This window comes from Scyliorhinus canicula, chromosome 13 (assembly GCF_902713615.1).
Source record: "Scyliorhinus canicula chromosome 13, sScyCan1.1, whole genome shotgun sequence".
Taxonomy (NCBI): Eukaryota; Metazoa; Chordata; class Chondrichthyes; order Carcharhiniformes; family Scyliorhinidae; genus Scyliorhinus; species Scyliorhinus canicula.
In genome coordinates this window covers 23,679,764-23,694,594 of record NC_052158.1, presented here as the reverse complement: position 1 = coordinate 23,694,594, position 14,831 = coordinate 23,679,764, and the positions used below count along the sequence as shown (strand labels likewise).

At 42.2% G+C, this 14,831-nt stretch overlaps 1 protein-coding gene across 1 annotated transcript in view; it reads right to left on the bottom strand.

Moving 5' to 3' along the window:
• LOC119976526 (centromere protein F-like) overlaps window positions 1–14,831 on the bottom strand; it is a 430,490-nt gene that overhangs the window by 194,529 nt on the left and 221,130 nt on the right. The window contains exons 15-18 of the mRNA XM_038817079.1: window positions 13,243–13,269; window positions 5,515–5,541; window positions 2,036–2,071; window positions 41–67 (exon numbers count right to left, since the gene is read on the bottom strand). Coding sequence (XP_038673007.1) covers window positions 41–67; window positions 2,036–2,071; window positions 5,515–5,541; window positions 13,243–13,269 — 117 coding nt within the window. The remainder of the gene's footprint in view (window positions 1–40; window positions 68–2,035; window positions 2,072–5,514; window positions 5,542–13,242; window positions 13,270–14,831) is intronic.

Below are 14,831 nucleotides of genomic sequence, written 5' to 3'. Positions count from 1 at the left end.
TTGAAAATATTTTGTTGAACTTTGCATTTTTGATTCTCACCTTCTCCTTTTCGACGTAACTTTTTTTCTGGCAGAAAGATCGTGTATTATTAAATACATGTTGCAAATTATTGATTTTGAATGCATGCTGTTACATTCCTGAAAAATAGGTTTCCATCGAAACTCGATTGAAACTTTCAGCAATAGCTCAATTTGACACATGCTGTGATTCTTATGGCTATTGCATTAATTTCTGCTCAACAGAGAAGATGTGTTACCATCGATGTGAAGTATTGAAATGTTCAATGTTTCGAAACGAATCTCTGACATTCAGGTGCAACGTGGCGGCACAGTAGCACAATGGTTAGCACTATGTTTTTCACAGCACCAGGATCCAAGGTTCGTTTCCAGGCTTGGGAAATTGTATGAATATCCTCCCCATGTCTGTGTGCGTTTGCTCCAGGTACTCTAGTTTCATCTCACAATTCCCAAAGACATGCTGTTCGGTAATTTTGTCATTCTGAATTCTCCCTCAGTGTACCCGAACCGGCGCCGGAGTGTGGCAACGAAGGTATTTTTACAGAAACTGCATTGCAGTGTTAACGTAAGAATACTAGCGACAATAATAATGATTATTATAAGGAAACATTGATGCAATGGCAATGAAAGTTGGGAATCATTGAATTTGTTTGAAATATAGTACTCATTACTACAGTAGAAATTTTGCAATTTACAAAAAGGATCTGGGAGTGTCTTTCTCGGATAGAATGTATTGCCACTTAATTTTTGCCCTTACGAATGCTGGGATAAACTTTCAACTTGAACAGTTGAAAGTTTCTGTGCTGCAGCTGGACCGACTGTATTTGCTTGCAGGTAGTCTGAGGATTTTGAACCAGCGACGATTATGAAAGGACAATATACTTTGAAGTCCAATTCATAAATGGCATGGCGAGGAACGTCCAGATGATGGTTCCCCCATGTGTTTGGGGTCATCGTCCTGCTCGATACCAGCTTTCATTAGTTCAGAAAGCGATAACTTAGGACGCTTGGTGTATTCCGAAAGTACACATCGAAATTGTGCACACTGCAGTCATTCCCCGTCAGTGCTGGCGGGAATGGATTTTTGTCAATGGCGTGTTGCTCAAGCAGGCTCTCGTGTCCTGCATTTGTCAAGCTTTTTCTGTGTTTTTGAATCTGTACACTTTCTGGCAAATTGAGAGAACTTCAACAAACTCCTGACCTGTACCTAACATTTGCGAACGCGCATTGCAATTATCTTGCCTTTATTAGTGGAAGCGTATGTGTCGTAGTACCGTCACAAGACTACTGACCAGGTATACAAGTGCAATATCTGGGAACATTATTCGAATCCCACCATAGGAGATAAAACATGGAAAAGCAATAACATTGAAAGAAAATCTATTGGTGATTATGAATCCTCCTGATTCACGAATGCGCTCAGAGATGGACGGCTGCCATCCTGGCCTGGTCTCGTTGCAATTGACTCGCGTGCCAACTACAATTGAGGGCTGTTGTGGTGATAACTGCTGACAGAACCAGCGATGCCCACATCCCATAAATGAATCGAAAATGGGCGTGTAAATTTTATAACATTACTTCAGGTGATCCAAAGGAATGCTTTGTCAATTTGCATTGGCTAACTCCGGAACCCGTGGCAAAATTATAACCAACAATAGTAATTTGTCGAATGAAAACATTTCACAATTATTGCTCACGTATCTGGATCTAAAAAATGCAATTGAACATTTCTGAGACCATGATCAAAATTAATTTTAAAGGATAAAGATGAACATATAGCGGTTTTTCTGTTAGAATTAGTAAAATAAATACGGGAAATTGTACCGAAAATCTCCAGGAAGTAATGGACGACTTTGAAAGAAATAATGCATAGCTTGCAGAGTTCAATAATGCAGCAAACTGAAGTAGAAAATGGAAAAGTAAATGGAGTGAAATGTTCAAATTGTCCTGTTTACTGATAATAATATGTTTTTGTTTCTACCCTCACAAAATGGTCATGAAAACGTGTTTTCCTTACCGGCGTTGTTTAATGCAGTTTTTAATGATTGAATTTCTGGGGAGAGAATAGGATGCTTATGAACATTACTATATTACGGTATTTCCTTCCATATTTTTCGTTTGTTTCAACCCCATAAATTTCAATGTGTCCTGTGGCTGTCAAAGAGGACAGCGTAACCAGGAGGACATAGTTCTCCACTTTGAACTATTATGAAGATATTTTCATAAAATTGTGCACTCATTTTACTAAATCAAATCGTTGTTGCTTTTTACCGAGAGTTACCTCGAACTTCAAACCAAATACAACTGTCATCCTTTTTGTGCTAGAGTAACAAATATGAAATTGCGTAACATCATACGGACAGCCGGTTTTTAGACTTCACATATTTGCCCACTGTACTTTGACAAATTGATGAATACGGCGTGAATCTTAGTGGCAGAATCTTCAGATGGTGTGACAAGTGGGAGCAGCGTTCAATCATTTAAGCCGTTAAATATGGCAACTTCCCCAGCTTCTTGATCAATTTTCGTGCTTTGTCGCACACATATATTTCTGAATTGCATGGCCCATTGAGACTGCGATGGTCTTTCCCATCTCCTGCCATACAATAGCTACAGCCATATCATACATCCCTGGAGTATGGCGACCCAACCCCAACGCGCCAATTATTTGTCTTGCAAGGACACTGGGCCATCGGTGTTCTCAAATAATCCAAGGGGAATCCCATCAATGGAGACTACTATTTGCGGTGGCATTACAGAATCTATTGATTAGCCCGACAGCTCCTTGTTTATTTCTGCCATTAACAGTTACGCGGCTCTGAGATAAAATAAAATGCATTTTCTCCTTCTGTTCTGCATGTGGGATTTTACAATGAAAGGAAACTTATTTCTATATTTCATTGCTGTGAAGAATTTTTAGCGCAATGCCCTTGTATTTTTTAGCGTTTCCGTAACGCGGAGAAATTGTTGTCGAATGCCATACATTCTGTCCATCGAAACATGTTTTACTTTAGTTGAGCAGTTCAGCCTCAAACGTGACAGGCACGCGATTCTCTGAAGAATGCAAGCGTGCTTTAAACTCGCAAACCAAACTATTTCAGACGCACTGATTGCATTTTATGAAGCGGGTGTTTCCTCAGTGTTTCTTCCGGGTGCTCCTTCAACAAGACTTGTTTCTTAGTAAATTGGACATTCGGAATGCTTTCACTGTACCGGAAGAGGTGAGGTAGTGCGACGAATTGGGGTTTTGACCGTAACTTCATTTAATTTAAGCCTACATGTGACACTATTAAAGATTATAATTTTTATGCTCTCATTACTACAGCTTAATAAATTGTACAGAAAATGTTGTGCAAAGTACGGGGAAATAAAGAAACAATCCGCCACTTTGAAGGAAGACGTTTCGGTATTTTAGGCAGAGAACAAGGACAAGCACGCCTGTGAATCAAAACCTGTCAACTGTTTCAGAATACAGAAAAGTTAACCACAATAATAAACACATGTAGACGTTTGCATGGCAGAGCATTGGCGCACACTGGCGCTCAATAGGCGAGATGGAGATACGATTCTGAGGCCATTGGAATATTCAAAAAATATTTATTTCGGAAGAATTATATAGTTATTCAACATGGGAGAAGGCCAACAAACAATATCTAAACATCAGTAGAGATTAGGGAGCAGAAAAATTCATTGATGCATAGGCTCAACTCTGCCTAATTTAATTCGCCTCCTCACCTTTATGGAATGAAATCTGATTTTCCTCGACGGCCTGGCCTATTTGAGACTCCAGACCCATAAGTTAAGTGTGGTTAACTTATAACTGCTCAATCAAGGGCAATTAGGGATGGACAATACATGCTGGCACAGACTGAAAAGCCCACATCCAACGAATTAATAAAAATAACTGTCTCCCGACGTATGCTGACCAAAACTGTCTTCCTGACCTCAGCCATAACTACTGACCCGAATCATATACCATCATCAGAGGTCAGACCGGTCAACCACCCAACCTGACAGCACTAAGCCCTGATCATCCGTTTACACTCTTCGCTGAGACATCCGTCCACACTTACCGACTATTCTGAGAACACTCAATTAACTTCAGTATTTGAGAGAAATATCTCGCAAAGTCCAACAGACGTGATATGCTTATTTTCCTAAACACACTATGCCCGCATTCCTCGAAGTGACTTTCCAAGATCATGGAAACTTACACCAGCCCGACCGGGCGTCTTATAAAACTACTAAACATGCACATCATATATTGCATAGGTGTCATTCACCAACTCATCTTACCCTCCAATCCACACACTAACTAGCAAGGTAATCTCTCAATCACCTAACACCTGCTGACTTATACAATTAACTCACATAAATATCGACGAAACACCCACCTCGTTTACATTCGGCGTATGTAGCGAAACATCACTGAACTACATCTACCCGTAAGAAAATCCCACGACCTCAAAAATCAACAGAGCTTGTCCTCCATACGGCCCTCAACGAACTGCCAAAAACCACTTGAAACGTCAGTGAATACCGCTCACCGTCCTGCTCTTCATCTACACACCTACCCACTAATCGACTGCTTCCAACTCGCCACCTGATCGACCATCTCCGTTCAACTTCTCACCAGTTCTGAAAACTGGCGACCGAAATGACTCAACCGGTTCGCCGTTTCCGCACGCACTCGCACACACAAATTCAACCACTCAGCCAGTCACCTGTGAAAGCATACATTCAACAACATTAAATGAAATATTTAACCTTTACTTGAACGAGAGTATCAAACGACGAGTGTAATCTTTCCCTTCTCCTCTCCTCCACAACTTTAAAACTCCCTGGACCATTTCTTTGAAAGCCAGGATGACAATTCCGTGCCGATAAACCGCTGCAAATGTGACTTGGGGCAATCGTAGCGCCCGGCGAATTGACACGCAGCGTTGTGGCATGCACCCAATGAGTAGACCATTATGAGATAGCAACCTACTGTGGACACCGTTCCTAATGTTCCCTGACGATTTATTTGACAGTGCATATCCGTAAAGCATTCAATGGATGCGGAATCGAGAATGCGTGGCTTGAACCGCAGCTGCAGATGCAGGTATATTAATGTGGTCCTTAACTGTTTGGCCGTTATCTAAGCTTCTGCTCTAGTCAGTTCCATGTCGGCCCATTTGAGACAACTATTGATCTCCCTCTTGAAAATGCAGTACTTGTATCGATTTTCTCGTAGTACATCTGATTGTCGTCCTGTCTGTTGGGCATTCATATCATGGATACGTCGTCAGCTAGCAATCTGTCGGATCAACTATGCAGTCATTGTGTTCGCCGTCTTATGAACGGTAATCAAAAGCGCAACAAAAAGTGATATATTTATTCGCATGCTAATATTTGCGTCCTTTGGAAACCGATCGCCTTGCTGTCTGATAAAGTCTGTGGGCTCACAAAATGCAAACGGCTTGGAGCGCGTATAACTGCAATTAATGGCCTCACCTATCATTTTCTCTTCAAACTTGGCCTCTTTCAATATTAAATAAAATCAACATTTACCATAAAAGACCAAGAATGTCGTTTCTGTTTGCTTAAAGCAAAATTAAGCATTTTAATAAAGGGCGTTGCGTAAACAAACGCGTGTCTCTGCAGATAACATTGGTGGGCGATATTTCTATTTTCCCGATATATAATTGACAAACGTACATTTGTTAAAGAGTCAGTCATGATTGTTGCATAAACGTAACACGCAACTAATTTAATAATGCAATCATGTCGACAATCTATCGATTTTCGATCTACAATTGTATTAGAATGTTGCAGTAGATAACACGTGTTTATAATGTCATGGGTCAAATACAGTTCCGGTGTATGAAAAAAATATTTAAGCAAATTATTGTAGCATTGCATATTCACAAATGGTTTTACAATTACGTGTATTGGCTACATATGACTGTAACCTATCCATTAATATGAGATAACTATCATTATGTACACCTACTCTGTGGTACTGTCAATATTTCACAAAATCATAGCATTTACCGCCCAAGGGTCTGCACCGGGCGCTTGGAAAGGGCACACTATCCAAGCCCACAAATCTACCCTATCGTCATAACGCAATAATCACACTCAACCATTTTGGACACGAAGTGTAATTTAGCAAGGTCAATCAACCTAACCTGTGCATCTTTGGACTGTGGCAGGAAACCGGAGCACCCGGAAGAAACCCACGCAGACACGGGGAGAGCATGCAAAATCCGCAAAGACACTGACCAAGCCGGGATCGGACCTGGGACCTGCAGCTGTGAAGACACTGTGCGAACCACTATGCTACCGTACTGTCCGTCACTGTTTGATATGTTTAATTCCGGAAACCAAACATGTGTTCCCTTAGATTTTGGCATTCTGTCATCAAGACAAACGCCAAGATTCAAAAATCTTAAACGTTGAAAACAAAGTATAATGCAGGAGAAAATGACGATGGTTTGCTGGCAGGCCGATTCCGATTGGCTGATGTGCTGCCATAGAGTAAGGAGCAGTGATGGTCCGTACAGTGTCTTCACAGCTCCAGGTCCAGGTTCGATTCCCGGCTTGGTCACTGTCCGTGCGCAGTTTCCATGTTCTCCCCATGTCTCCCTGGCTTTCTTCTGGGTGCTGCGGTTTTGCTACCACAGTCCACAGATGTGCAGGTTAGGTGGATTGACCTTGCTAAATTAGGCTTCGTGTCCCAAATGGTTGAGTGGGATTAGAGCGTTATTACAATAGGGTAGAGGGATTGTTAGTTTCTACAGGCTTGTGGTAAATAAAGGTAAATTTGCAAACATTGAGCATAATCCTTCCGGGCGGTTGTAATTTTTGAATGTGCAACCGCATATGAATATGAAGTGAAACAGACAATGAGTTCCACCTAAATTCACGTTTCTGTCCGTTGACGGCGTTTTTCAGATAACCCCTCAAAAGTTCCATACTAATGTCACCGATTCTATAAATTTACCTTGACTGGTAAATATATCCATAAGCGTGCCTACTGCTGCACCCACTATAACAATTATCTCACTAACAATCTTGTAAATCGTTCGACATGCACCTAATTATTACGCAAGCTTGACACTGAAACAGGACACAAGAAATATAATCAGATGGATTATGGCCAACGCGATCATAAACGCCCTACAGTATAGAAGGAATCCATTCCGTCCATCGACCCTTCACCGACCCATCAAATGAGCGCACTCATTTACACCCCCCCCTTATGCACAGAAACCATAACCTAAACTGCACATCGCTGGGCACAAGGGACCATTTATCATGACCAATGCATATAACCTGCCCAACCCCTTAATCAGGCAGAAAACTAGAGCATCAGAGGAAACCCAAGTAGACACTGTGAGAACCTACAAACTCCACAAAGACATAGCCCCAATGCCAATATTAAAAAATTGGAACCTGGCGCTGAGAAGCAGCAGTGTTAACTATTGTGTCACTGTTACGTCCCACGATCTTATAAAAACATAATAATAACAGATGGTATAGGAGCTAAGGTGGGCCATTCGGCCCAGTAGCTCTGCAGCGCCACTCATTCATAACTGATATATTTCTCATCCCTATTCGTCTGCCTTCTCCACATTTCCACTTGTACCCTAAAAAAACAGGAACCTATGAACCACTGTCTGAAAGACACTCACTAACGCTGCTTCCATAGCTTTCTGCGGCAATGAGATCCAAAGATTTACCAAATCCTGGCTGAAGAAATTCCACCTGATCATTTTAATGATCGTCCCTTCAATCTGTCTCCTAGCGCTCGGGCTCCAATTGGGTGGCAGCTGCATCAAATAAGAGCTCATTGTGTGAGGGGGGAAAGTCCTGGCATGGGTAGAGGATTAGCTGGCTAGCAAAATGCAGAGCGTGTGTATTCAATTATCTTTTTCAGCGAGGAAGCCTTTGACTAGTCGTGTGCCGCATGTGCCAGTGTTGGCATGACATATATTCAGGACATGTGTTAACGATCTGTAAGAAGGAACTAAGAGCATTGTTACTGCTTATGCATATTATACAAATATATTCAGAGAGACATGCAATATTGAGGAAGCATGGAAGCTTCAGAAGATCTTTGATAGGCTATATTAGGGGAGTTGGTGAAAAAAGAGGCAGATTAAATACAATGTGGAGAAGTGTGAGGTTATATAAATGTCAGTGTGAATAGAGGCAGATTATTTTTCAAATGGGAAAGGTCTTCGGAAATCTTAGAGACAAAAGGTCTTCATAGACCTAGTTCGGGACTATCTTCAGGTTGGCATGCAGGATCCGTTGACAGTTTGGAAGGCAAATGCAATGTTAGCAATCATGTCAGGTGTGCTGGAAGAGAAGAGCAGAGATGAACTACTGAGGCTGAAGAAAGCTCTTGTCAGAATCCATTTGTAACACTGTGAGCAGTTGTCGATCCGTATCGAAGGAACGATGTCCTGGCCTTGGAGAGGATGGGGCTGTTTATCATACTGGACTAAATCGCTGGCTTTGAAAACAGACAGAGGCAGGCTAGCAACGCGGTTCGATTCCCGTAACAGCCTCCCCGAACAGGCTTCGGAATGTGGCGACTAGGGGCTTTTCGCAGTAACTTCATTGATGCCTACTCGTGACAATAAGCGATTTTCATTTTCATTTTCATTTTTCATGATCAGAATATTGATACTCAGAATTAATAAAAAATAATAATCTTTATTTTTCGCAATATTAATATTCGTTCATTATCACAAGTAGGCTTCAATGAAATTACTGTGAAAAAAACCTAGCCACCACATTCCGGCGCCTGTTCGGGGATACTGATATGGGAATTGTACCCGCCCTACTGGCCTTGCTCTGTATGACAAAACAGCTGTTTAGCCCACTGTGCTAGACCACCCCCTGCAATAATCGCTTACTCTCACAAGTAGGCTTCAATGAAGTTACTGTCAGAACTTTCAGGTGTCACATTCAGTACGCTTACATTAGCACACAATGATGTTACAGTGAAATGCCCCCAGTCGCCACATTCTGGCATCTGTTTGGGTATACGGAGAAAGAATCCAAAATCTTAAAATTACCTAACAGCACGCCTTTCTAGACTTCTGGTAGGAAAACTAGAGGATTGGTCATCTGCTGTGGAGATAATATTCAAGAAGAGTAGCAGGAAAAAAACAAGTCATTGCAGGAGTTAATTTGACATCAGTGGTGGGGAAATGATTGAAACATTTCTGAGGAAAAATATTCATCTCCACTTTGAAAATCAAGGATTAATCAAAGATAGTAATCATTCCTTAATAGAAGGAGGATCAGGTTCGACATGATTGATTGAGTATTTCCAAGTTTTATCGGGTGTGTAGATGAGGACAGTGCAGTTGATGCAGTCTGCAAGCACTTCAGACCAGCTTTTGGAAGTTCCTTTCGAAGACTTATCAAGGGGAGATCATGGAAGCCAGGTCAATGTGGAAAATTGGTTCAAAAATTGGCTGAGTGACAGGAGCCAAAGAGCACTGATCGAAGGTTATTTTGTGACTTGAAGCCGATAATCAATGGTATACTGCACAGACCGTTGTTGTTTGTTGTGTACATTTGACGTGCAAGATCTGAGCCGCACATTCGGAGGTGACGCGAAATACTTTTATGAAGTAGCGAGGAGGAAATCCTTTGATTATAAGTGATATAGACGGTCGGGTCAAATGGGCACAATGGAAAATTGAATTTAACACTGAAAAGTGTGGAGTGATGAATTTTGGGAGGACAAACAATGCAAGAGCATTGGAATGCAAGATATCTCAATGTAGCGATGCAGATCGAAACGTTGGTTAAGAAGACATATGGGATAATTGCCTTTATTATCAGGGGCATAGAATATAAGTGCAGCGAAATTATGATTGAGCTGTCTAGAACGTTCGTTCGGCCACCCCATAGTCCTCTGTGCAGTTCTGGTCTCGGTACGAAAGGAAGAAAGCGATTGCACTGGAAATGGTGCAGAGCAGATTGCGGACTGGAGAGTGCCGGTTCTGAACAAAGGCTCAAGACAGTGGGTTTGTTTCCAGAAGAGAAGATAGAATCCTCAGCTTGGGCCTCATGGATGCGTAGGAATTATGGGAGATATAGATAGGCCAGATAAGAAGAAGATGTTCTCCATAGTAGAAGAGTCAATAACCAGATATATAGATTTAATGTAAGGAGCAGGATAGTTAGAAGGGATTTGAGAGAAATGAATAACCCGGGGGTGCTGGTAATCTGGACCGCACTGCCTGAAAGAGTGAGACAGGTGGGCAGCGTCTCAACATTTAAGGAACATTTCGATCAGCACCTGAAACGTCACAGAATACAAGGCTACGGACCAAGGGCTGAAAAGTTTGTTTAGAATAGATAAGTGTCTGATGGCAAGCGCAGTCATAATCAAACGCGGGGCTTACTTCTGTGTTATAAAACTGTAAGATTCTATGTAAGTATGATGTAAATTTGAATTAACAAGACAATTGTGGACGAACGCATCACTCTGCATACTGAATGACCATTTACCTCAAGATAAATTCCCCCGAATACACAAGACGTCTATAACACTGTATGCCAAATGTCTCATGGAAAATTAACTACGTCTCTAGCCAGAAATTCCAGTGTTCCTCAGCAAACATCATCACTTGCATTTCTCTGAAAAACACGCTCAGTTTATTCGTTCCAATCTATACACGATATTCAGCTTCACTGAAGAAGACTCCAAAAAATAAATAAAGAGCTTCCAAGCACAGATAATAACACATTATTTTCTCAAACATCTATGCATCACTGATGCACAACTCTGAATGACGATTTTTTTCGAGGGATTATTGGAATATCAGGTATTCCCAAAAGCCTTCTTCAATAATCAAAAGTGCACCGGTGGTGCACCTGCCATAATTTCAATCCAGTATCCCGACATTCCGTTCCACTTGCATTCCAGAGTATGCACTCAAGGAAGAAATCGCACGCACACTTTACAATTTGCGGCCAGGCTGATGATAGTATTTTGATCCAAAGGGAGATATTTTTTCCCCAGCCGCGAAGAGCACAATACCCAGACGTTTGCCTGTATTATTCGCTCGAAATCTCCTCCTCACGTTAATAATCCTGTTTCGAGCCCGTTTCTCTGCTGTTCAATTGTTTTAAAATAAATTTAGAGTACCCAATTACTTTTTTCGAATTAAGGGACAATTAAGCATGGCCAGTCCACTTAGCCTGCACATGTTTGAGTTGTGGGGCGAAACCCACACAAACACGATGAGAATGTGCAAAAACTGCACATGGACAGCGACCCAAAGGCGACATCGAACCTGCGACTTCGGTGCCGTGAAGCAGCAGAGGCAACCCACTGCACCACCCTGCTGCCTTTTCTGTTCAATTTTTAACTGAACATTCCCACTACCCACTTTTGGCCTCGTCGTTCAGAAGCACCCATTGGACCCTTTCTCCTTTCCGTTCTCTTTATGTTCTCTTTGTCTATCCCGTGCCTGTGACAAATCCCTGCGCTTGCACTTAATCCCTGTCCAGCGACCTGTTATTTCGCGCCATTTTTTAATGCTTCACCACGAATGAAGGGTAAAATGCCGACCTGCAGAGCAGCAGCTCTCCAATAACCTGCGCGAGATGAGTTACAACGTATTGCGCATTCATCTAGATGCGTTTGCGGTGCAAAGCAAATGGCAAATTATTGTCAGTGCCGGTGTGAAGCGAGGTATGCGGATTGAACATCTCAATCATTGGAGGATATTATCAAAAAGCAGCCAATTCGTCAATTGGACATTAGCAGCCCATTGACATTTGAAAGCTTGCCCGCGCTTGCAAAATGCAGACGATGTCTTCCACCATTGTTCACATTCTGCGATGGAACATCGCTTGGTGAAGAATAGTATCCAAAAATAATAGGTCTGATTCATGAGTTGCGGGGATAACAAGGATAGGGTGGAGGTGTGGGGCTTCAGTAGGGTGCATTTTCCAAGGGCCGGTGAAGACTCGATAGGCCGAATGGGCTCCTTCTGCTCTGTAAATTCTGTGATTCTATTATTCTTACAGCGAAGGTCCAAAGACATAATTTAACATTAACAGATTCACAAAGGCGCACACTTACGCATCTACATGTATTAATACAGGTCAATGCAGAAATGGCACCAGGACTACACATTGCAACTTTTTGAATTAGGGGCTGATTTAGCTCACTGGGCTGAATCGCTGGCTTTTAAAGCAGACCAAGCAGGCCAGCAGCACGGTTCGATTCCCGTATCAACCTCCCCGGACAGGCGCCGGAATGTGGCGACTAGGGGCTTTTCACAGTAACTTCATTGAAGCCTACTCGTGACAATAAGCGATTTTCATTTTTTTCATTTTTCATTTCAATTAAAGATCCCTTTGTATTTTCCTGAGCTACGAGGCGGTATATCCGTTCGCCATCTTATCTGATCAGCAACCAGTCTCAGGGCATCAATTGTTATGTATTTTTTCAAATTTTGCATCCATGTGTCTGTCCTGATGATCACTGGAGAAAACGTTCCCAAAAGATATATATTAAACTCAGTAAAACTCAGGTTGTTTACGGCAATGAGGAGATGTATGTTTGCTTACAGTAAACGGACCCCTGCGAATGCTTCAATACCAGTTCTCGCAAGAGGGAATTGTCCACATTACGATCATGCTAAATTGTTTGTTCATGTAGTTTGTATCGGACGTTGGATCTTTCATTAACTGATGCCTAATTTCAAAATTATATATATTAGTCGATATGTTATTTTGCCTTTTAAAAACACATGTTAATTGAATGCATTCCATTTAGGGAAAAGAGGATGGTAAGGTGCTATTTGATTGGATCAACCAATCGTTTGGACGTATAGCTGGACAATTCGAATAATTGTTTTTCGTGGTAGCGAGCAGAACACGAATTATATTCAATAAACCAACCAATAAACCCAAAAGGAATAAATGTATTATGTTCAAGCACCGGCCATTTTTTAGTTATGCAGAACATACAGAGTGTACACCTCCGCGTTACTTCATCGACGGAATGATCAGGGATAAAGAGCAGGCCTTGCCAACGAATCATTGTTTTTCTCGTCTGTGGTATATTGCTGTGATTGTTTAAAACCGTACATTTTTGCATTGGACCTGATGAATACGAAGAGATTCGCAAACATGGCTCTATCTCTGCCAATCTTCAAATTATCGGTAACAAATTTAGGTAAATAATTTTTCTACCTAACATCATACTACTCTGTTGCAATTCTAAAAGTAAAAACAAAGAATGATATATTCAACGTTCTTCAGTGATATAAGCTGAATTGTAAAACAACGAATACAATAATATAATCTGAAGTACTGGAAAATATGGCGTCAATATGCTGCTTCACCATACCATTTTCCATGGTCCCTGTTTTCCCTTTACAACGTGATAAATCGCATTGGCTGAAGACTGACAAACGTGTTGCTGGGGACCACTGAAGGAGAGCGAGATGGATTATCAACTCAGCACAACTGGCTGAAGATTGTTACGAATTACTCAACATTGTCCTTTGCATATTTGTGATGGGCTCTTCCATTATTGAGGATGGGGATATTAGTGGAGCCTCCTCCTCCAGTGAGTTTTTAAATCGTCAACCAACATTGACTGCTTGACATGGCAGGATTGTGGCGCTTGGATCTGATTTGCTTGTTCTGGAGTCGCTTAGCTCTGTCTATTACTTGCTGCTTATACTGTTCCGCACACAAGTAGTCCGGATGTAGTTTCACCAGGGCCACACCTTATTTTTTGTTATGCCCGATGTTGCTCCGAGCATGCTCTCCTGCGGGTTTCCTTGAACCGTGTTTCACCTGGCTTCGTGGTAATGAGTTTGGAGATTGTGATAGAATGCAATTCTGCTGTTACTGATAGCCGACAGCACCTCATCGAGGCCGAGTCTTGAGTTGTTAGATCTGTTTGAACTCTGTCCCATTTTGCACAGTGGTGGTGCATCAAATCACGATGGAGGGTATCCCCAATGTGAAGACAGGACTTTGTCTCCACAAGGACTGTGCGGTAGTCACTTCTACTGATATTCTCATGAACAGGTGCACCTGCAGCAGGCAGATTGGAGAGGGTGCGCTCAATTAACTTTTTCTCTCTTGTTTGTTCCCCCTCCATCTGCTGCAGTCTCAGTGTAGCAACTATGTACTTTACGATCCAGCCAGCTCGGTCTGTCGTGGTATCACTGAGCTACTCCCGGTGATTTAACATTGAAGTCCCCCACCCAGAGCATATTCTGCGACCTTGCCACCCTGAATGGTTACTCCACGTAGTGCTCACGATGGAGGAGTACTGCTTCATTAGATGATGATGGCCGGTACGTGGTATTCAGCAGGTTTCCTTGCTCATATTTAACCTGACCCCCTTCATGGGGTTTAGAGTCGATGCTGAGGACTCCCTACCGACTGGCCACTATTACAGCACCTCCTCTGCTTGACCTCTCCTTCCAGAGAGACAGGACATACCCAAGAATGGTAATAGTGCTCTCTGGGATATTGCATGAATGATATGATTCTGTGCGTATGACTATGTCAGGATGTTCTTTATCTCGACTGACATTTCTCTCCAACCTTTGACACAAGGGCAGCGATGTTAATAAGGAGGACTTTGCTCAGTCTATAGGGCTAGCTTTGCCTTTGTCGTTTCCCGTATCTTGTTCGATGCCTGGTGGTCCGTCCGGTTTCATTTCTTCTTTGTGTTTTTGTAGGGGTTGGATACAACTGAGTGGCTTGCTAGACCATTTCCCGAGGGCGCAAAGGGGCGTAAATGGGAACTCCTATTGACA